This window comes from Bufo gargarizans, chromosome 7 (assembly GCF_014858855.1).
Source record: "Bufo gargarizans isolate SCDJY-AF-19 chromosome 7, ASM1485885v1, whole genome shotgun sequence".
Classification (NCBI taxonomy): domain Eukaryota; kingdom Metazoa; phylum Chordata; class Amphibia; order Anura; family Bufonidae; genus Bufo; species Bufo gargarizans.
Window position 1 is genome coordinate 193,658,814 of NC_058086.1, and position 22,842 is coordinate 193,681,655.

The following is a 22,842-nucleotide window of genomic DNA, read 5'->3' on the forward strand; positions in this document are numbered from 1 at the left end:
TAGATTGTCCAGAATTGTCAAGTCACGTGGAACACAGTTTGTTACTAAAACAGACATGTCAGGAGAAGTGACATACAATTAGGAGGAAGCCATCTCAACATTTCTGGGAAAATCACATGGCAGTGCTTAAAGGGGTTTTCTGGGAGTTGTAAACTGATAACCTATCCTTACGATAGGTCATCAATATCTGATCAGTGGGGGTCCGACACCGGGGACACCCGGCAATCAGCTGTTTGAGCGTCGCGGCTTCCTCGCATCTTAGCAAGCACAGCGCCGTCCATTGTATAGTGGCCGTGTTTGATATTGCAGCTCAGCCCCATTTACTTGAGCTGCCCCTAGGCCCCGTGACTTGTGAACATAACATCATCCTCCTAGGAAGAGGCTGAAGCGCGCCGGCAAGTGCCGCTGTCTCTTCAAAAAACTGATCGGCGGGGGGTGCCAGGAGTCAGACCGACACTGATCAGATAATGATGATGACCTATCCTGAGGATAGGCCTTCAATAGCAAAATCCCAGAAAAAAAAATCCCCTTTAATCCTGAAAGTTTTCTAATTTCTAAAACTCCTTAAAGTTTCAGAACTTTTTCCTTGCAGTTTAATGGGCATTTGGACTCTATTCTTGACTATGTAGCCAAGAGGTCAGTTTATAAAGCTGACAATCAGCAGATAAAAATAGCGCCAGTAAAGATTTTACCAATAAATCATCAGCTAACGAGCGATCTCCTCAGCACTCTATGACACATTTATTAATGTAGTATTTATATTGGCCAGGAGACAGCCTATCTATCCAAAGCTGCGCTGGGCTGACGGCTATGCTGACTTACCCATGATGGTGCCAGGCAAGGGGAATTGCTAATGCTGGCCTTAAAGGGGGTTCCCAACTTTGGGCAAGTAGGAGTCCTCTCAATGCATTCCATGGCTGGTTTGTGGGTGCACAAAGAGGGACTGGGGTGAGGATCGACATACAAAAAAACGACGGCGGGTGATCTATTCATGTCTTACAGTACTGAACAGGGCTTGTCAGTCTCCCTTTAAATATGAAGGGGACATGGTGAACAGTGAGCTGATCATAGGGGTTCCCAACAATCTGGTATTGGTGGCTTATCAATAGTATAGTCCCTTTAAAACCCCTTTAAAGGGATGTCTACTTCAAAAACAGCGCCACCCCCGTTGACAGGTTGTGCGTGGTATTGCAGCTTTGCCCCATTCACTTCACTTGAGCTGAGCTGCAATGCCACATACGACCTGTGGACAGGGGCGGCGCTGTTTCTGGAAATAAGCAGCCATGTTTTTGGAATCCTGTATGACTCCTTTAATAAGGACTCGTAGGACAAACCTTTTAATTTGCGCCATCGGAATGAATTATGGTGGCACCGGTCTGATGAGGGATAAGATCATTACATGTACCGTGACTCTAGATTTGGGCCTTGGACATTTTTGGAGCATTTCCACTAGTCATAGTAACCAAAATATCTGTGTGCCTATGGCTAAAATAAGGGGCTTTTGCATCAATTAAAGGAAAGGAAAAATTCTGATGAAGTAGCATCTAGTAGAGACGAATGAATGGAATAGTTCACGTCTCAATCACTTGTGTAGTTAATGAATAAACTCTGGAGCTATAGCAGGCCAACGCGTCACCTGCTCTAACATGGGCCATTTACAAAGTGACCATGACCCCCCCTTCCTCCAAGTCGGTATCATATTACTGTATACAAGCTGTTTTTGGGTGTGGGGATATCACACCTGGAAGGGTGCACAGACCAAAAAAGCACCATAAACAGCTGCTCCAGACCCACAGCCAAGGCCTAGTTCAGATTGGCAGAGGTCAAACTCTCGGCACCTCTGCTGATCAGCTGTTCGAAGAGACCTAAGTGCTCCAGCACAGCGCCGTATATTGTATAGTGGCTGCGCTTGGTATTGCAGCCAACCCCATCCACCTGAATGGGACTGAGCTGTGCCTAGGTCAAGTGACCAATGAATATCACATCACTGGCCTAGGACGAGTCCTAAGCCCTCACGGGGTGCCGTGGCCTCTTCAAGCAGCTGATCGGCAGGGGTATTGGGAGTTTAAACCCCCACCAACCTGAGGATAGGCCATCAATATCAAATTCCTGGATAACCCCTTTAAGTATCCATACATGCTCGGTTGAGCTTAGAGTACATGTGTATGGAGGGGTTCGGAAAAATAATGGTTGGCCAAGGTCAAACAAATTCTTACTTATTGCATGTTTATGGCCAGCTTAAGTTTTGGAAGGGTTTCATTAGGGATCCGAGCCGAACCCGAGTTCGGGAAATGTTTTTTTACAGTACAAATTAATTTATGAAGTCATTGCCCAAAATCTCGTGAGACTTCACCAAGCAATAACTTCGGCTCATCGGAGCCAATACATTCTAATACTGTAGGGAGCTTCTGCTCCGTACAGTATTGGAACGAAGTTTTATGCGAATCGACTTCAGAGGTTTCATCCGAAGTCGATTCGCTCATCCCTAGTTTCAGCGTATCGGGGCATGTGTGCAGATACCGGTGTAACTAATAGTTGGATTTGACATGTGATGATGTGTTTGTAATGTTTAAAAGCAATAGCGTACTTGCAATGAGGGAGCCATGGTCTAGACTCCTCCTTCTGCTTCCCACCAGAAAACAGAGGCATTTTACTGCAGCCACCACTAGAGGGAGCTCAGTGGAAACTAATTTTACAGCGTCCATTGAGTTAAATGATAACTGTATACATTTGTGTGCACTGAGTCCCCCTAGTGGTGGCTGCAGGGAGCCATTTTTGTAATATTTGAGGAAAGGCAGAGAGTTATATCTGCCATATTTATGAAGCAACTGTTACAGTTTTTCTGACATAGAAGTCAGAAAACATTCAATTCAACTAGAGTAATTGTCTTGGTCAGTGCTGTGGTTCACAATGTTATATGCCAAATTTTGGGGCAACGAAAAATGCACATAGAACTCCCTGCATTTGCAGATTACACTCCCATATGCACGTCACAGGCAGAATTATTGCATTATCAAGAGGTCTTTACTCTTTAGCAGCAGAGTAACTACAGTTGACTTTTTAACATCTTTCCTGGGGTTAAATTCAACGGCGTGAACATTGAGAACTTCCTGGTACAAACGTTTACATGAGCACAAGATCTCCACAGGAGGCTGCAAGGCTCTGAAATCCTGTTTAAGAATTTCTCCCTCCCACTAAATGGAAGTCATCCTGAGTATTTGTAGACGGCAGGAGCAGAACATTTTTTTTATGGCTCATGCAGTTCATATTTGAAGTAACTCTGTAATTAATTTTACAAACTCAATCAATGAGCTTAGCAACTAATTAGCTCTTCACCTCGTCCAGAGCCTTCAGGTAAACTGTACAAAGTGGGACAATAAAATGATCTGCCCAAACCCCATTGACCCCAAAGTTCCCTATACATGAAGTTATTCTTCCAGTCTAGTCCAGTGCTTCAGACCCAGCATTGGTTCTATATACGAGGATATTAGGAGCATATCCAATAATGTGGAGAGTTTACACATCAGATTGACCAAAATCGGCAAGTTGGGCCAATATCAAGTGGGTTGGCCCATACTAGCATTATGACCATCTGTGACCAAAATAAGGGGCTTCTGCTTCCCTTAAGGGCACTTACCTAAAAAATAAAAAATAAAAAAATTGGCAAGTTTGGACAAGTGTGTTGGCATCTTAAAGCACCATCTTTTTCCACACCATGTTGGATTGATTCAGTCCATCATTTTTAAAGTTTTCATGAGTCATACATTCCTTAATTGTAACTACAGAGAGCCTTGGGGTAGGGTGGGGGGTCTGGGTACAGGTAGATGTCTTGCCAACTGCTGGTATCTGTGGGATATCTGCCCATTTATGATGGGAGCAGAGAGCTACTCAAATGGAAATACAAGATCTTATAACTATCGACCAGACTTGGCAAGCAGTAAGTGGTCCTGTCAGCTGGATTAGTATGTGCCCATATGGTGTGATATCGACAACGCCTATGGATTAAAAAAATATTGAAACCATAATGACTCTCATTGGTCAAGTTCAGGGGTGTCACTTTAGGGGGTACAGAGGTACCATAGCATTCACACTCAGGCTCCGGTGCACAAGGGATCCAAAGGTCCACTCTGTCTCATAAGAACATCTATATTATAAATAGCCGATGGAAATGATAGAATATGGATGGGGTTAAGATGCTTTAAGTTACTTCTCCGGCCAAGTTGGAGTATGCATTTAATGGTAGAAGCAGCGACTGCAACCAGTGGGTAAAATAAAATAGCCTTTATACCTCCAGCAAATTTGGCAACGTTTCGACCCACCCAAAGGTCTTCCTCAACCATTGGATTGTATGTGAATACATCTATCCTTCTATCACAGCATGAGAACCCAAAATAACTCTGAGATGCCTTCTGAGGTCCATAACTCTATTTTTTGAAAACCGAAGGAGCAACTCCAGGGGTCAATTTGGTTTATTTTGGCTTTCCAGGTCCAGTTTTTCCACTAACTGAATATTGTTTAAATCCGCAAAGCTTTACATATTTGCCAAGTGATATTAGAAATCTACTTACCTTGTCAAGGTTAAAGTACATGTGGGGGGAGGGAGGCTGCCAGTAGGCTGAGATCTTAGCTCCATATCATATCTTGAGGCATTCTCCACTTCTGTTTTCTGCCGTGCAGTATCTTGAGGCTTCTCCTCTGCTGTCGTGTTTATTTGGTTCATATAGTGGCACACAAGCAAGAATTCCTAGCTGACGGTGCTGGTGTCATAAGATTTATTTAAAACCTAGTTTGTAGCTTGCATAGGACTTTTAGAATTTTTGAGTTTTAAACAAATTCAATTGATTGCCGCTAAAATCTTGCCAACAGAACGAAAATAATTTCTGGTGTTATCGACCAATGTTATAATATAAAAAGACGGGATGTAAAAAAAAATTTGAACACCCGACATATGATAAGCTCCATTAAAGGGGATTTCTAGCCAACATGTTGTCATATAGACCCTAAATTTGCAATATTTCTTGCCTCAAAATTTTTGCTCCAGATGTACAGTCAACTAAGATGAGGTGACTTGTTGTCCACAGTCATATCAATTGCTCAATGGCTGATTGAGAGCTGTCACACTTGTTATGTTCAGTGGGTGTGGGACCACTGTGTCAATGAACCGGTTTGACTTTGGGCTTTATCCTGGCAGTCCCCTAGTATTTACCCTTTTATCCGCATACAGGGATCTGAATTGGCTGCAAAGGAACCTCTTGGAATAATCCCAGTGTGGTTGACAGCTGACCCACAGAAGTTAGAGACACCAGTGCGATGCACCGAGGGGTCAGGTAAAACTTGTAGTCAGTAACAGGCTGAGATCAGGGCAAGCAGAATTCGCGAGCATTCGAGCAACAGTCCAGAGGTCAGGACAGGCAGCAAAGGGTCAGTACAGAGATCAGGGAAACGGTCAAGTCAGGAGGCAGATGGACAGGCAGAAGTCAGTACATAGGCAGACTAGCAGATTATAGCACATTTGCAGGATCAAACAAGCTAGTGAACCTATTGCTCAGGCAGAGAATGAGACAAACAGCATAGTATGTATAGCAGAAGCTGTTTAACACATTAGAAACAGCCTAGAAGCTGCATGCAGAGCCAAAGGAAGGTTTAACCTTTGCAGAACTGAAGAATAAGGTGAGGATCAATGAAGAACATCCCTAAAAGACACACAGGACACCGGCGCCAGGGCCCCCTGCCTGAACGCTGGACCTGCAACATACATAGGATGCTTGGAGTGGCGCCTGTGCCCTCCCAAAATAGCGGGACAGAGGCGGGCACGAGCCACTGACGTAACAACACCAATTACCATTGCAACACTTGGTGTAGTAGTCTCAGTGAAGCGAGAGGGGGAAGGAGGAAGGAGGGGGGGGGGCACTGATGTGTAGCTTTAAAGGCATAGTTTATTATTTTTACATTTCTTGCAGGTTGTGGGGCTTCAGGCCCAGTGAATCCTTTATTGACACTGACGCTCAAAAACAAATATCAAATAGCCCTTCTATGCAATGCATGGGTCCCGAATTGGACCCCTGTACATTGAAATTATTTGCATAACTCGTACGACGTTAAGAACTCAGTGCACCTCAATGTAGCTTAGAAGATTGAACAGCAGACAATGAAGGACTAGAATGTTACTGAAAATATGAATATTTATACTAATTATTATCTTAAGGTAACAATCCATCTACAAACTATACATGCCCTTTAGAGTAATTTTTAAATATATATATCTATATCTATATATCCCTCAGAGTTTATAAAATTCCCAAACCACTTAAGGTGGTATTCTTAAAATGACAACCTCTCCTTCAAATGCAAATTCATCCTGGATTTTACGACATTTCTTATCATAGATATCTCGTATAGGACTATAATAGTTAATAAATCGAAAATCCATTTTAAGATTTTTTTTTTTCAATTCCACTTTGGAAAAATACATCTTTCCGTCTCCCTTAAATGAAACTCCAGTCATAGAAACTCCACCTACCAAACAAATGACAACAACAGTCCAGGGTAGAGCCAGACTGGGGAACAGTGTAAGCGTTGGTCTGGGTTTCGGGACCCTGCTTTCAGGATTTTCTGGTTCATTCCCAAGGAAATTATTGATCTTTTCTGTACTCCACTACCTTACAACTCAACGGAGATTCCCAATGTGTTTTGTGTTTTAAAGAGATTCCTGGATTTAACTCAACATCTGCTGGTATGTATTCCTACTCAGGATGGATGCCTGATTACCCAATACGTTTTGAGGGTTAAGTTGGCCCGTCTGACACACACAGAGATATTCAGATACTGCATCCGGCCATTAATCGTCTATATATCTCACACTGACTTATCCTTTACGACTCATCTATCTTTATCAGATTATGATAAATGGTCATCGACAATTTCACAACATGTGAGAAATATCTTCCTAGGGCTTCACAAGATCATATCCGTCCATTTCCTTATCGCCGATTTGCACTAGAGTCACTTCCCAGCAGATCACGTAAGAATCATCTGATATGTTGTACAACACAGTAACATTGTAACATATTCTCCAGTAATTGTGTAAATATTTAGGATTAGCAATAATATTTTAAGACATTGCAAAATAACCATCTCCGAGAAGATACATTGCAGCAAATAAGTCATTCTGGAAACTTTTTAAAGAAATCTACACACAGGTTTGCAAATTCTCTAGCCTTCACAGCAGGTCACAGCAGCTCCACCTTAAAAGTGCCCAGAAGTCTGCAAACTCTGATGTATTCTGTGCAGCAGACACTGGGACCCCCCCTTCCCCAACAGTCCCTCCCACCCCCCCCCCCTCTACTATGACTGTCCAGCCCCCTGTTTCCGCTCCTATCAGAATGATGTCACCAATCCCTGTTCTCCCTGTGAGGGCACCAGCCCCTTGGCCAGCACTGTGTGAATGTGCATGCCCCCCAGTGACACCAGCAGTAGAAGAATTCCCCTTCTACCATCACCTAAGCTCAATGATACCCTGACTGCCAGCTAATCCCCTTTAGGATGTCACTTGTCTTTGCACAATCAATAAAAAATTAAATCAGAATTTTTATATGATGTAATAACTGCAAAAAAATAAAAATACCGTAATTGCAAAAAATGAATAAATAAATTAAATTACAATTTTTGCAAAAGTTTAACTTGCACATTATCTATCTTTGCTTTGTACAGGACAACTTTGACCACAGTTATGACATAAGTATGAGGGGGTTAACATTTCTCCTTATGGAGGAATATGCTTTAAGGCCTGACTTATAGGATAGCTACCTTACATCTGGTGACAACAGAGGCTTTCTTTTTTTTTGGAAAGGAAGCTGATTTGCAGATCTTATTATTGCTCATGACATAGTCAGCTCTGCTACATCTAGAATGCAAAGTCATGCCCTGTGCACCCCACTGTCACCCAACAGAAGACTCACCATTCCTGAGCACAGGCTGATGACTGCAATATGCTCTGCCCTTGTATTCACATGTCCAGTGTAGAAGCAATGCCCAAAGTCAGTGTCATGATTGTAGTAATCAGTCAGGTTCCTCTCAGGTTTCCCATAGAGGCTCACAGTTAAGACCGGTGCAATAAATCCAGAATTGGCACTGAGGTTCAGTAAGAACTTCTGTCCAAAAGCTGAGAGTCTATAATGGGTGGTAGAGTTGAGCCAGGAGGGGTCTGCAGGGTCTGCAGAGGGGTTGACATGTCTTTTTTCTCCTTTTGAAGTGCATGTTCTTGGGGTAAACTTCTCCAAACTCATTCACTCTTGTGGGTGTCACTATCTCATAGTCACCCAGACTCTGGAGGAGCTGAGCTGCAACAAAAGTGGACACATAAAAAGCTAAAGTTATAGTAACATTGTCTTCAATTAACAAAAATAATAATAATAATAAAAAAGGCAATAAAACAGTACAACAGCATAATAAAGTATCAATCATATCCCAGTGCAGAACATGGCCAATATGAAGCTTCCCCATTCATACAGCAGTAGTTACCTTGCCTTGGGAGAAGTTTAGGTCCTGCTGTTGGTGTTACATTCAAGACGTCTTGTAGAAATAGAAGTAATCCCAGTAGCCAAAAGGCAAGATGCATGTTTGTCATGGGAAGCAGCAGTAGAAGATTTTTTTAATTCTTTTTTTTTTTTTGTGTGTGGTGCTAGGGCTCCCTCCTGCTCTGCAGAAAATTAATTCTTTCCCCCCCACCCCCAAATTCCTATATTTGCAGCTCCCTAAACTTGGTAAGTGTCTCTGAAGGGGGCACCACTCTCCACCACAGAGAGGTAAGTCCTTAGAAATCCTCCTTCATGTAGCAGGACCACCAGGCAATCCAGCATAGTGAGTGCACAGGGGGAGAGCAGGCTTGGAGGATTTTGTGTCTCCTACTACTTTGAGTGAATGCTAGATTGCTGAGAATCCAGCAGAGATGGTGGGGGGAAGGCCTGGCCGCCGGTGGGCTGGGACATGCAAATCCCAAATCTATCACCACTACTCCAGGATACAGCTGTATGCTGGAATACCACCCCTGCCTCCCTGCCAGGGCAGCCGGCTCTTCTCTCCTGGTGGAAGTGGGATTCTGAAGAATATCTCTGATTCCCTCTAATGCATGACTTAACAGGGGCGGAGGAGGGGGGCAAGGGGCAAGTTTGGAGATTTGGGGAATGTCATTGTAGTAAGCGGAACCACCACTGTAGTGACAGGTTTGGAAAGTCTTTAAAAAACACAAAAAAAAAAAAGTTGCTGGGAGGCTTAGGGTACTTTCACACTAGCGTTATTCTATTCCGGCATTGAGTTCCGTCCTAGGGGCACAATACCGGAAAATAACTGATCAGTTTTAGGACTCATGCACACGACCGTTCCGTTTTATGCAGTCCGCAAACCGCGGATCCGCAAAAAAACGCAATTTGCATTGTAGAAATGCCTATTCTTGTCCGCAAAACGGTTTAAGAATAGGATATGCTATAATTTTTTTTGCGGGGCCACGGAATGGCGCAACGGATGCGGACAGCACACGGAGTGCTGTCCGCATCTTTTTTGCGGCCCCCATTGAAGTGAATGCGGCTCGGATGCGGACCCGAAAAACGGTTGTGTGCACGAGGCCTTATCCTGATGCATTCTGAATGGAGAGCAATCCGTTCAGGACGCATCAGGATGTCTTCAGTTCAGTCTTTTTGACTTTTCAGGACGGAGATAATAACGCAGCATGCTGCGGGTTTATCTCCGTCCAAAATTCCGGAACACTTGCCGGCAGTTTTTTCCCATTGAAATGCATTAATGCCGGATCCGGCCCCGAGCGTTCTGTCAAAAACGGATCCGGCATTGCGGTCTGCGAATGCTCAGACTGCAAAAAATTTGAACAAAAAATAAATGCCGGATCCGTTTTTCCGGATGACACCGGAGAGACGGATCCGGCATTTCAATGCATTTGTCATACGGATCAGGATCCTGATCCGGCTGACAAATGTCATCAGTTTGCATACGTTTTGACATAATCTAGAGTTGTGGTAGGGAAAGTTAGACTTTAGGGCTCATGCACGTGGCTGTAGTTTTGGTCCCATTTTTTGCGGCTCAGTCCCGTTCGTCTTAATGGGGCTGCAAAAGAAGCAGACAGCACCCCCGTAAGGGCGGGTTCGCATTAGCGTTAGTAATTCTGTTATACTGTCCCATTATAACAGGGTTATTACGGAATAAAAACTGAATTTTAGGATGTTTTTCCGCACAACGGAACCCTTTAGAGTCATTCCGTTTTTCTTTGTCCTAATACATTTCTGTTGGCACAAATAATGGTTCCGTTTTGTATGATGGAAAATAAAGTTCATACATAACGGAACAAAACGGAACCATTATTTGTGCCCATAGAAATGTATTTTGACGGAACAAAACAGAATGCCTCTTAAAGAGGGTCCTCCAGTTAGGACCCTCATCTATTAGAGTTGAGAGTGGCTACGAAGAGCATAGCTCGTTCTGGAGGACCCAACATGTCCCTACATTACACAGATAGCCTATTGATTTCAATGAGAACGGTGCAATGCTTCACTTCTCCTGTGGTGGCGCTGCAGGGAATCACTGCTGCTGGGTCCCACCATAGATTACAGCTGATCAACTGCGTGGAATCAGAATTTCACGGCTGATTTGCTCAATGGAGGGATAACCCCTCTCCCTTTTGTGGGAACCTAAAATGTCATTGTGCTAAAAGATGGTCCCTAGTTTTAAGGAGTTCTTCAGCCTAGTCAGTGGGTTACTCATCTTGGAGGCAGATCATGTCACTGCGAACGTCTTTTGCTTTCTGAAATGCAACAGCAGCAGTTTCCTGCAGGCGCCACTAAAGGGAGCTCAGTGCATAGAGATTATAACAGCTTCCACTGACTTCAGTGATAACTGAGCTCCCTCTAGTGGTGGCTACAGGCAGGCAGTTTTTATCATCTACTGTGTGAAGGGAAGCTGGAGACATACTCCAGTACTCCATTTACTCCAGTACATTGAGAGACATGGAGGAAAATGTATCCTCTATTGTGGTGTTTAAAAGGCACATATTATAGCGCACGCATATGGGAACGCCAGGTTTGCGAAATGTTCCTTATGGTTTTCAGAATGAGTGTCATACTTATAAAAATGTAGAACTTGGGTAAATGAGTGAGATGGAGCATGACTTTTTTTTTTAAATTATTAACCCCTCTGTGTCATCTTCTGTACATGTGTAACAAATGCCGGGTCTTTCAATATGGCGCTCACTCCGGAGCTGAGCGTGGGCTGTAGGTGGGTGCCTGCTGTTTTACTCTGATCATGGATATTTAACCCTTAAGATGCCATAGTAAACCTCAGGCAGGGCCTAACAGGAACATTGCGATTTTGCCATAGACTGCAATAGTGAACTATCAGCATCCTCTGGCACTCCAGCTGTTCTAAAACTACAACCCCCAGGATGCTCCATACACTTCTACGAGAGTTAGGCCTCATGCACACGACCGTTGTGTGCATCCGCGGCCGCTGTTCCGTTTTCAGTTTTTTTCCGCGGACCCATTGACTTTCAATGGGTCCGTGGAAAAATCTGTAAAAAAAACCCGTTTGGCATCCGTGTCCGTGATCCGTGTTTCCAGGCCGTGAAAAAAATATGACCTGTCCTATTTTTTTCACGGACAACGGTTCACGGACCCATTCAAGTCAATGGGTCCGTGAAAAATCACGGATGCACACAAGATTGTCATCCGCGTCCGTGATCCGTGTCCGTTTTTTCCTATCATTTCAAAGGCAAACTTGACTTCGATTTTTTTTTTCATTTTTCATGTCCGTGGATCCTCCAAAAATCAAGGAAGACCCACGGAAGAAAAAACGGACACGGATCACGGAACAACGGAAGCCGTTTTTGCGGACCGCATAAAAAAACGTCCGTGTGCATGAGGCCTTACAAGAGCAGCTGAACCGGTGTGTATGCTGGGAATGGTAGTTTCAAGCAGCTGGAGTGGCGGAGGTTGCTGATCCCTGGTCTATGGTATCAGAGATCCAATTATTTCAACATTCAAACCCCCTAGGGGCGCCAAAAATACAGTTTTTAAAAAGTTTTTAAAAAGAATTAAAAAAATATAAAAAATCAAATCACCACCTTTCCTCATTTTACAAATACAAATAAATGAATAAAGATCATTGGTATCACTGTGTCCGAAAATATGAAAGTATTCATCCTGTAAAGTGAACTGTGTAACAGAAAAAAAATCTAAATGGCCGAATTGCCATTTTTTGGTTGCTTTGCCTCCGATAAAGACTTTAATAAAAAGTAATCAAAAACTCCTACTTATTACAAAATGGCATCGATAAAACTTCTAAACGGCAGGCGAGCAATGAGAGCTGGAATCTGATTGGTTGCTTTGGACAATATGGCTGATCTTTCTTTCTCCTACCTCTACGGTCAGGAGGCCCTCATGTACTTTGCTGGTGGGCCTTGTAGTAACTCCGAGTGTATATTATAACGAGGATGTAATAGAACGTAAGATAGAGACATGGCCCCGAGCAGATGAGCGCCCTGCATTATTCAGGGATAATTTTGGAGAATAGCTCATTACGGCCGCTAGAACATTAGGAAATATTACCAGTTCATAAACTCCTCACGTACTGATGACTTCTCCTCCCGCCATGAAGAGGAGGTTTAATTCTGATACTCGTGACTGCGTTTAATTATGCCAAGCCTAAATTTCGACTCTCTGCTGAACGGGCCTATATTTATTTGATGGTAAATGTACAAAATCTGCAGTTTTACATCCATGTGTCATGCAATGATTATTTCCGCGATTCATTGATATAGCTGAACACGAGCTTATATCTCAGCATATGGAATTTAAAGGGATTTTCCGGAAGAAGAATTTTTCTTAAAGGAGTATTCCAATTTTGGACATTGGGGGCATACCCCTTTAAAGGGGTTGTCTTATCTCGGACATTGGTGGCATAGACGTAGCCGCCCGTTAGAGGCGATCCCGTGTCAGGAACCTCCTACTCACCCTACTCTGTCCCTGACACAGAAAGGGTCCCATCACCAAGATCGCACGTTGTACTTGTCCGTACGTCACGTCAGGGTATCAGTTAATTCAGTTCAGACAAACACCTTACTGTTAAAGGGGTTGTCCAGGTTCTGTTCAGAGCTGAACCCGGACATCCCTCCATTTTCACCCCGGCAGCCCCCCTGACATGAGCATCGGAGCAGTTCATGCTCCGATGCTCTCCTTTGCCCGCCGCTAAATCGCGCAGGGCAAAGGCATTTTTTGGAGATCCAGTGACGTACCGGGGCTCTCCATGGGGCTGCCAGGAACCCTGGTGACGTCATCGGCACTGATGGGCGGGATTTAGCGCTGCCCTAGCCAGTAAAATGGCTAGGGCAGCGCTAAAGCCCGCCCATCAGAGCCAGTGACGTCACCGAACACACTGCCAGATGAAAAGTTACCGCCCGGCAGTGTGTTATTGAAAACAAAAGAGCCTGTGCCCTGCGCGATCTAGTGCAGGGCAAGGGCGCGCATCTGAGCATAAGATGCTCCGATGCTAGCCTCAGGGGGGCTGCCTGGGTGAAAATAAGGGTATGTCCAGGTTCAGCTCTGAACCCGGACAACCCCTTTAACTATTATCAAAGAACAAAAAGGATATATGTTAAAAATATTTGGGGATTTAGTGGGACTCATTAAATATACATATGGATTAATTATTTTTAACATATATCCATTTAGTTTTTTGTTCTTTGATAATAGTTAACAGTAAGGTGTTTGTCTAAACTGAATTAACCAATACCCTGACGTGACGTACGGACAAGTACAACGTGTGATCTTGGTGATGGGACCCTTTTCTGTGTCAGGGACTGACTAGGGCGAGTAGGAGGTTCCTGACACGGGATCGCCTCTATCGGGGCGGCTATTCCTTTTTTTTTGGCAGAGATCAAATAGAGATAGGGAGAGAGATAAAGAATTCCTTTCCCTATCGCCTTTTATAAACCACTGGTAGGAGATGGTATGAAGTTATTTTATAGTTTCTTGATATTAAAAGCTAAGTTTTAGTGGTGTCCTTTCTGTGATGTCTACTTTTCTACTCCCCTAGGATGCACTGCCACCCTCCGTTCCTTTCCCATAGAAGTGACTGGAGCGATGGCCTCACTTGTGCGATGCGCCGTCCATTCATTTATATGGGACAGCCAGAAATAGCGGAGTGTGTAGAGAAATGAATGGAGAGCATGCCCCGCCTGTGCAATGTGCTCGTGTTCACTGTTTATAATATTTATTGCATTTTACATTACAGTTTGACATCTTGCAAAATAATTTCATGTTATACAATCTCCCATGGTCATATGCCATTCTGTCATTACTTGGATACATTTTATTTTTTATTTTTATTGGAAATAGGTCCAACGGAATCTATTATTCCCAATATAAAAGAGAATCTTAATAATAATATGAATCTTAATGTTATAATTAACCCCCAGTCTCAAGATTCCTTTAGGGAAGGCATGCTCAACCTGCGGCCCTCCAGCTGTTGCTAAACTACAACTCCCAGCATGCCCAGACAGTCTATAGCAGGGCATGATGGGAGTTGTAGTTTTACAACAGCTGGAGGGCCGCAGGTTGAGCATCCCTGCTTTAGGGTTACCATATAGCTCTAGGGAGATTTTAATTGATGTATGTACTGTGGTACTCATTCTGCTTTTTATGGCTTCAGCAGTGATCGCAGGGGGATCGCAGTGCAGTGGCGATCACACAGAAATGAATGAGGTCGCAACTGTCACCCCTGAATTAAAAAAAAAATATGCAAAAAAACTGTTGTGACCCCATTCATTTCTATGGGATTACCGTTACACTGCAATGGCCCCTGCAATCCTGGCCACGACAGCCGTATCGTTAGGCTACAACTACATGGCAAGAAAAGTTGCACAACCCAAAAATATAATTTTCGTAGACAAGTCTTGTGTTGCGCGCATCTTACATTAACGTCAATGGGACACCATTGACAAACATGACAAGTGCAGCCGGACCCTCATTCCGAGAATGCCAGAGGTAGAAGAATACAAGGGAGAAAAGTCTAGACTGAAGCCTATAGAGCAGGGCCAGAAACAGGCGGGATGGGGTCGGGGGCTTCAGTTCTGGAGATAGGTGCAGGTCTCAGAGGTGGGACTTGCATCTATCAGACATTTATGGCCACCTCTGCAAATAATCTCCTCCTCAGGGGTGGGACTAAAATTTTTAACAACATTTTCCCTACTCAACGGCGGACATGCGGCGTCACGACACATGTTTACATATACATACACCATATATCTGCAACACACGTGCACATAAATGCACTATATAGATGGTACACATACATAAATACACCATATATACACTACAGACACATACCACCCAACTAAGGAGCTAAACTAACAGCGGCACGCAAAGCAATGGAAGCGAACATCTCCAGCTGCCCTGCCTCCGCCAGAGCACCGGATCGGGACTCAGCCGGTAACACGGTTCCCCGATCCAGTTGTAATTTTAACAAATGGATCTGGAGAACTGGCTGAATCCCATGCCTGCTCCTCCTGCATTGAGTCACCAATGGTCACTTTAGCTGGTAGAGCAGAGGACCCTAATTCTCCTGATAGGTGAACGTCACAAAGGTGGGACCCACAACCGCCCCAATGTTTCTCAGTCTGACTCCTAATGATAGGGCCTACGGCAGCGGTTTGCGGTAAGGTCGCAGGTTTTCTCATCCATTGTGCTACCTCAGTGTAAGGGCTCATGCAGACAACCGTAGCCAATTATGGATCTACAAAATACAGATAGCGGCCGTGTGCGTTCCACATTTTGTAGAAAGGAACGTCCGGCCCATAATAGAACAGTCCTATCCTTTTCCGTAATGCAGAAAAGGAATAGAACATGTTCTATATTTTTGCGGATGCCATAGAACAGACATACGGATCCGGACAGTACACGGTGTGCTGTCTGCATCTTTTGCAGCCCCATTGAATTAAATAAGTCTGCATCCGATCCGCAAAAACTGTGGATGCGGACAAAAAAAACGTTTGTGTGCATGAGCCCTCATCCAATGGGGGAATCCAGTGCATGTGACTAGGAGACTGCAAAAATTACAGCCATGTCATAAGTGTTGCGACAGTTTGGACTCCCCCCCCCCCCTTGATAAACCTGCGACTTTTATCACGACGATTGAATGTTGCAATAAAGCGCCCACCTAGAATTAGACCTGAGCTTCTTTGTTATTGCAGCCCGATGCAACAGTCAGCTATATGAGGATAAGTAGGCGGCAGGTAGGTAGCATATACTTATCGGCATAATTGGGGGTTTTGTTCATAGCAGCTATCTCTCTGTGACACGATGTCTGCATAGTAAAGAAATAAGCTGTATTCTTAGAGGTGGTGCCGTCAGCCTCCTGCCTTAAAGTGGAGGCTCAGATTTATAACACAGAGTTTATAGAGGACTCTGCTTTGTTTAAGTGGAAAATAAATGTTCATCTGCAATGTGAACAGCTCCAGGAACCTCTTATGAATTGCAAAATCTCAACTTCACCAGGATCTAGGAAGCAACTATTAGCACGCAGCGCCACCACCAGAGCAGGATTTTAGAGGTACTGCATGTCATACAATGCATTTTATTGCCATAGTTCAGTGAAATGATACAATTTTTGATTGCATGTAGGAGATACAGTGACGTTTCTTAACTTTGTATCGGCCTAGGAGGGGAAGCCAGTAGAAATATACAGTATAAACAATAGAGACATGATAGACAGAGATGATAGAGATAGATACTGTAAGTACAGTTGCTAATGCAGAATGCCTTGTTTTTGCCCTCACAGGGGCTGCAACCCCTGGGGCACATTCTCTGTCAGCTCTATCCCCATTGCTACATTTAAGATAGACAGATAAATGTGATATTGATAGATGATATAGACAGATATATAAATAGATAATAAATAGATAGATAATAAATAGATAGATATTAGATAAAACATGATTGATAGATAGAAAATCAATCGATACCTAATAGATAGATAAATAGATAGATAGATAGATGTTAGATAGATAGATAATAGATACATACAGTCGTGGCCAAAAGTTTTGAGAATGACACAAATATTAGTTTTCACAAAGTTTGCTGCTAAACTGCTTTTAGATCTTTGTTTCAGTTGTTTCTGTGATGTAGTGAAATATAATTACACGCACTCCATACGTTTCAAAGGCTTTTATCGACAATTACATGACATTTATGCAAAGAGTCAGTATTTGCAGAGTTGGCCCTTCTTTTTCAGGACCTCTGCAATTCGACTGGGCATGCTCTCAATCAACTTCTGGGCCAATTCCTGACTGATAGCAACCCATTCTTTCATAATCACTTCTTGGAGTTTGTCAGAATTAGTGGGTTTTTGTTTGTCCACCCGCCTCTTGAGGATTGACCACAAGTTCTCAATGGGATTAAGATCTGGGGAGTTTCCAGGCCATGGACCCAAAATATAAACGTTTTGGCCCCGAGCCACTTAATTATCACTTTTGCCTTATGGCACGGTGCTCCATCGTGCTGGAAAATGCATTGTTCTTCACCAAACTGTTGTTGGATTGTTGGAAGAAGTTGCTGTTGGAGGGTGTTTTGGTTCCATTCTTTATTCATGGCTGTGTTTTTGGGCAAAATTGTGAGTGAGACCACTCCCTTGGATGAGAAGCAACCCCACACATGAATGGTCTCAGGATGCTTTACTGTTGGCATGACACAGGACTGATGGTAGCGCTCACCTTTTCTTCTTCGGACAAGCCTTTTTCCTGATGCCCCAAACAATCGGAAAGAGGCTTCATCGGAGAATATGACTTTGCCCCAGTCCTCAGCAGTCCATTCACCATATTTTCTGCAGAAGATCAATCTGTCCCTGATGTTATTTTTGGAGAGAAGTGGCTTCTTTGCTGCCCTTCTTGACACCAGGCCATCTTCCAAAAGTCTTCGCCTCACTGTGCGTGCAGATGCGCTCACACCTGCCTGCTTCCATTCCTGAGCAAGCTTTGCACTGGTGGCACTCCGATTCCGCAGCTGAATCCTCTTTAGGAGACGATCCCGGCGCTTGCTGGACTTTCTTGGACGCCCTGAAGACTTCTTAACAAGATATGAACCTCTTTCCTTGAAGTTCTTGATGATCCTATAAATTGTTGATTGAGGTGCAATCTTAGTAGCCACAATATCCTTGCCTGTGAAGCCATTTTTATGCAACGCAATGATGGCTGCACGCGTTTCTTTGCAGGTCACCATGGTTAACAATGGAAGAACAATGATTTCAAGCATCACCCTCCTTTTAACAGGTCAAGTCTGCCATTTTAACCCAATCAGCCTGACATAATGATCTCCAGCCTTGTGCTCGTCAACATTCTCACCTGATTTAACAAGACGATTACTGAAATGATCTCAGCAGGTCCTTTAATGACAGCAATGAAATGCAGTGGAAAGGTTTTTTTGGGATTAAGTTAATTTTCATGGCAAAGAAGGACTATGCAATTCATCTGATCACTCTTCATAACAGTATATGCAAATTGCTATTATAAAAACTTAAGCAGCAACTTTTCCAATTTCCAATTTTTATGTAATTCTCAAAACTTTTGGCCACGACTGTAGATAGACGTTAGATAGATAGATAGATAATGTGTTAGATATCTATCTATCTATCTATCTATCTATCTATCTACCTGGTTCTACTTTGCCCAGAAATTTGTAGGCCAAAAGCTCAGGAGAGGCATGAGTTAGAGAAGGTCCCGTCTGTTGGAAACCACCTTGTCGCTGGTAGATGGGCATGACACATTTTTGATTAATATGTGCAAAGCTTCTACTTTTTCTTACAGTAAGTAGAGCATTTATGCAGTTTACTTTTTCATATATTCACTGTTCACTTATGTCTTTGTGCATCAAGCAGTGTGCTGCTACTTGTAGTTCTGCGTATTATGTTGCAGCCAAGGTAGTTTGCACCTGCGTTCTTATCTACAGTCTATATGTTATAGAGCCGCTGGTTTAATTTCCCCTTTTTTGTTGGATAGAAAGATAGCTATGAGATAGATAGATGGATAGATAGATACAGAATGTATAGCATGATATATAAATAATACAGGACTTCTGTGACCGTATTAAAGCCCAGATCCAGTGTTTTCGTGCAGATCTCGGATGTATGTGGTGACCTATGAATGCCCGTATTTTACAGTACAGGGAACCCTATGAGATGAGGTCCAGGTGCGGGGCCCTCACTGACAGTTCTGGGTTCTCTTGTAAACACTTTCAAGATAAGTTACAGTTCCCTAAAATAAAGTGATGAGATCATACAGTCGTATCACTCAAGGAAGATGGAGAAGGATCTGTATGAAGCACTGGGGCTGGAATCTTTTCACACTGACTTTTTAACGGCGTTGAATATTTTTGTGAAAATACGAAATCAAAGAACCTAATTTCCGTAGAAACCTGAGTGAAGTGGAGCACAACAACCATCAAATTCTGTGTATATTGCATAAAGATTTAAAGGGGTTGTTCAACCCTGGAGATCTTTTCTATGGACCCCAATCTGTCTATCTATCTTATATCTATTTATCTACATAATATACTTATCTTTCGATTTGTTATATAACTACCTATCGATCTACCAGTCCGTCCGTCTATCTATCTATCTATCTATCTATCTATCTATCTTATCCCTTTGTCTGTTGATCTATGCATGTAACATGTTTCCCTTTAAATGTACGACTCTTCTGCTCTTCTGTGAAGTGATGATAAAAGTTCTGGTGGAAAACACTGTTTACATGAAAGTCATCCAGCTAAAACTTCATATGATTCTTGGTGTATTTTGGCAGCGCTGCTGTTTCCACATGTTGCTCTTATGTTAGTCTAAATAAGGGATTTCTTGCTCTTTATAGAGTATTGGATTCCCTTGTGTACAGTGCTGCACAATACATGGCACTTTTAAATACATGATCCAGTTTCTTAGACAAACGTCAGCTAAGTCATGCTGCATGATATCGCTGTTACCTGCATCCTGAGCACTGGCTCTGCACCCTGCTGTTACCTGCATCCTCAGCACTGGCTCTGCACCCTGCTGTTACCTGCATCCTCAGCACTGGCTCTGCACCCTGCTGTTACCTGCATCCTCAGCATTGGCTCTGCACCCTACTGTTACCTGCATCCTCAGCTCTGACTCTGCACCCTGCTGTTACCTGCATCCTCAGCACTGACTCTGCACCCTGCTGTGACCTGCATCCTCAGCATTGGCTCTGCACCCTACTGTTACCTGCATCCTCAGCATTGGCTCTGCACCCTACTGTTACCTGCATCCTCAGCTCTGACTCTGCACCCTGCTGTTACCTGCATCCTCAGCACTGACTCTGCACCCTGCTGTGACCTGCATCCTCAGCATTGGCTCTGCACCCTACTGTTACCTGCATCCTCAGCATTGGCTCTGAACCCTGCTGTTACCTGCATTCTCAGCTCTGACTCTGAACCCTGCTGTTACCTGCATCCTCAGCACTGGTTCTGCACCCTGCTGTTACCTGCATCCTCAGCATTGGCTCTGCACCCTGCTGTTACCTGCATCCTCAGCATTGGCTCTGCACCCTACTGTTACCTGCATCCTCAGCTCTGACTCTGCACCCTGCTGTTACCTGCATCCTCAGCACTGGCTCTGCACCCTGCTGTTACCTGCATCCTCAGCACTGGCTCTGCACTCTGCTGTTACCTGCATCCTCAGCACTGACTTTGCACCCTGGAAGCTGTGTTAGGGCCATTACTGATGTTAATATAGCAATGGCTACAAAGTGTCATCATCTTTGGACAATGTCTTTCTGTTAGAAGGGGCCGCTAAAGATAATCCGATCAGAGGTTGACCTGCCCAGTAAGTGATAAATTACACTGCAGCGCCACCACTGGAGAAATGAAGCATTATACAGCTTAATCTGCAAGGGTTCAGAGTCCAGCATAGGAGTCCTGAATGCCCTAAATTAGGCTCACTCATGTTGGATTAGCATTTTGCAAATCTGACATATTTTGCTACAAGATCTGAGGCAGAAATCTGAGGATTACACCCGAATATCCGCTTTGGACATGCCGCGCCAGGATTAGACCCATTGTTCTTCAATTTGTGCCAGAAATAACTTATTTTCACAGTGGACTTTCCTTCGCACTGGCACTAAAATCCATCCAGAAAATTTCTGTTGTAGAAATCCAATGACATATTCACACACATGGGATGTAGACGGTTGTCAAATGTGATGTAAGAATCAAAAGCTGTGTCAAATCCAACATGTGGAGCCTAACCTGTCGCCTCTCCTGTAAAATTTCTATGCCCATGAAACAATACATGTATGAATGAAATTGACAATCAGGCCATACCACTGCCGTCGTCAACATGACTTACTGACATGGTAATGGTAGCTCTGAGCTGCTGTATACATTATATGCATATATTTCCAGGAGGAGCAATAGAGGAACAGCACAATGTAGAAATCTAAGGATAATGCTCCTTGTATTTGCTCTTTTAGGGGACTGCATATATTTTCTTAAGCAGGAGAGGTGACAGGTCCTCTCCAAAGACGTGAGCATACTATTATTGGGGTCCATAATCTATTGTGGACGTTGTGAAATTATTCTAACTATACAGTGTAATTGTAGGAATATGTATATCACAATTCTATGTTTAAAAAGACTGAAAGCTAAATTTTGTCTGGAACAAGGTCTGTTCCAGATGTATCGTATGTGAGCCCTTGGGTGACAAAGACAACCTCACCCTTGACTTAACCAGGACCTGTCCCCTCTCCTGACATGTCTGTTTTAGTAACTACTTGAATTCTCCATGTAATAACAATTCTGGAGCATCTACTCTTACGACTCAATGTTGTCCCATTCCTTTATTAATCCTTCTAGAAATTATGAAAGAATTGCCTGCAGTTTACAATGAAGGTCCAGATGGGTGTTACCAGTTGGTGGTGTGTCCCTGAACAGTCTGGCAGTGGCTTTTGGCCGGCAAGTATCAGAATCCAGCTGTAGCTCTTCTGACTTTGGCTGGATGTGTTGCATCTCTAGGCCGCCGGTAATAGATGATGATGACATTGGAGACCTATTTAATGGACACTAGTCCTCCAACAACTTGCTGCTAATTGAAGTCTATTACCATGCATGCCTCCTGCTTCTGTGTGTTTTGACTCTGAACTTGATCTTCCTCCTTGACATTGTTCCTTCCTTGCACTTTGGATACTTCAATTTCTAATTGTTCCCCCCCCCCTTCCCCCCTGCACTCTCACCTTATCTTCTGATCTGTCACAGAAAAGCCAGACACAATGAACTTTTGACTGTCTGTTTTAACTCTGTCAGACTTTTGTTTAGAACTGAAAACATTTTGGTCATTTGCATTGACTTGTATTATGGCCCAATACAAGTCGATGGCAGCCTTGAACTGCAACATTGTTTCCGTTAGGCTGTGCTTCTCCAGCTTCACCTCTCCCACTAGAAGGTTCTGGATCAGTTTGAAACTATATAAAAGTATAGCAGTGAGAGCCCCTAGTTTTCTGCAGATAGGGACCAATGTTTAGTGGAAGAGATTCTACCAGACTGCAGGTGACCAGAAGAAGATGCTGAGACAGGGATAGCCTTTTGACCAGGGAGCCAGACGGACAACTAAGCCGCAGACCCTGGGACACCAGTCCCTTTTACCAGCCTCCTAAGAAAGAGAAGGACTGCTAGCTCTTAGCATGGAACCTTTTGCTACTAGAGGGAAGACTGAAGAAGCCAGCTTAGTGCCTTGCCTGTATTGTTTTGTACTTCCTCCAGTAAAGAAGCACACAGGTTTACTGCAAACCCT

At 43.6% G+C, this 22,842-nt stretch overlaps 1 protein-coding gene across 1 annotated transcript in view; it reads right to left on the bottom strand.

The window, feature by feature from the left end:
- Positions 1-8,917, bottom strand: part of ADAMTS9 (ADAM metallopeptidase with thrombospondin type 1 motif 9) — a 202,727-nt gene extending 193,810 nt beyond the window's left edge. Inside the window, 3 exon segments of the mRNA XM_044301141.1 lie at positions 7,959-8,237; positions 8,239-8,339; positions 8,521-8,917. Coding sequence (XP_044157076.1) covers positions 7,959-8,237; positions 8,239-8,339; positions 8,521-8,626 — 486 coding nt within the window. The 5' untranslated portion in view covers positions 8,627-8,917.
- Positions 8,918-22,842: the final 13,925 nt, after the last annotated feature.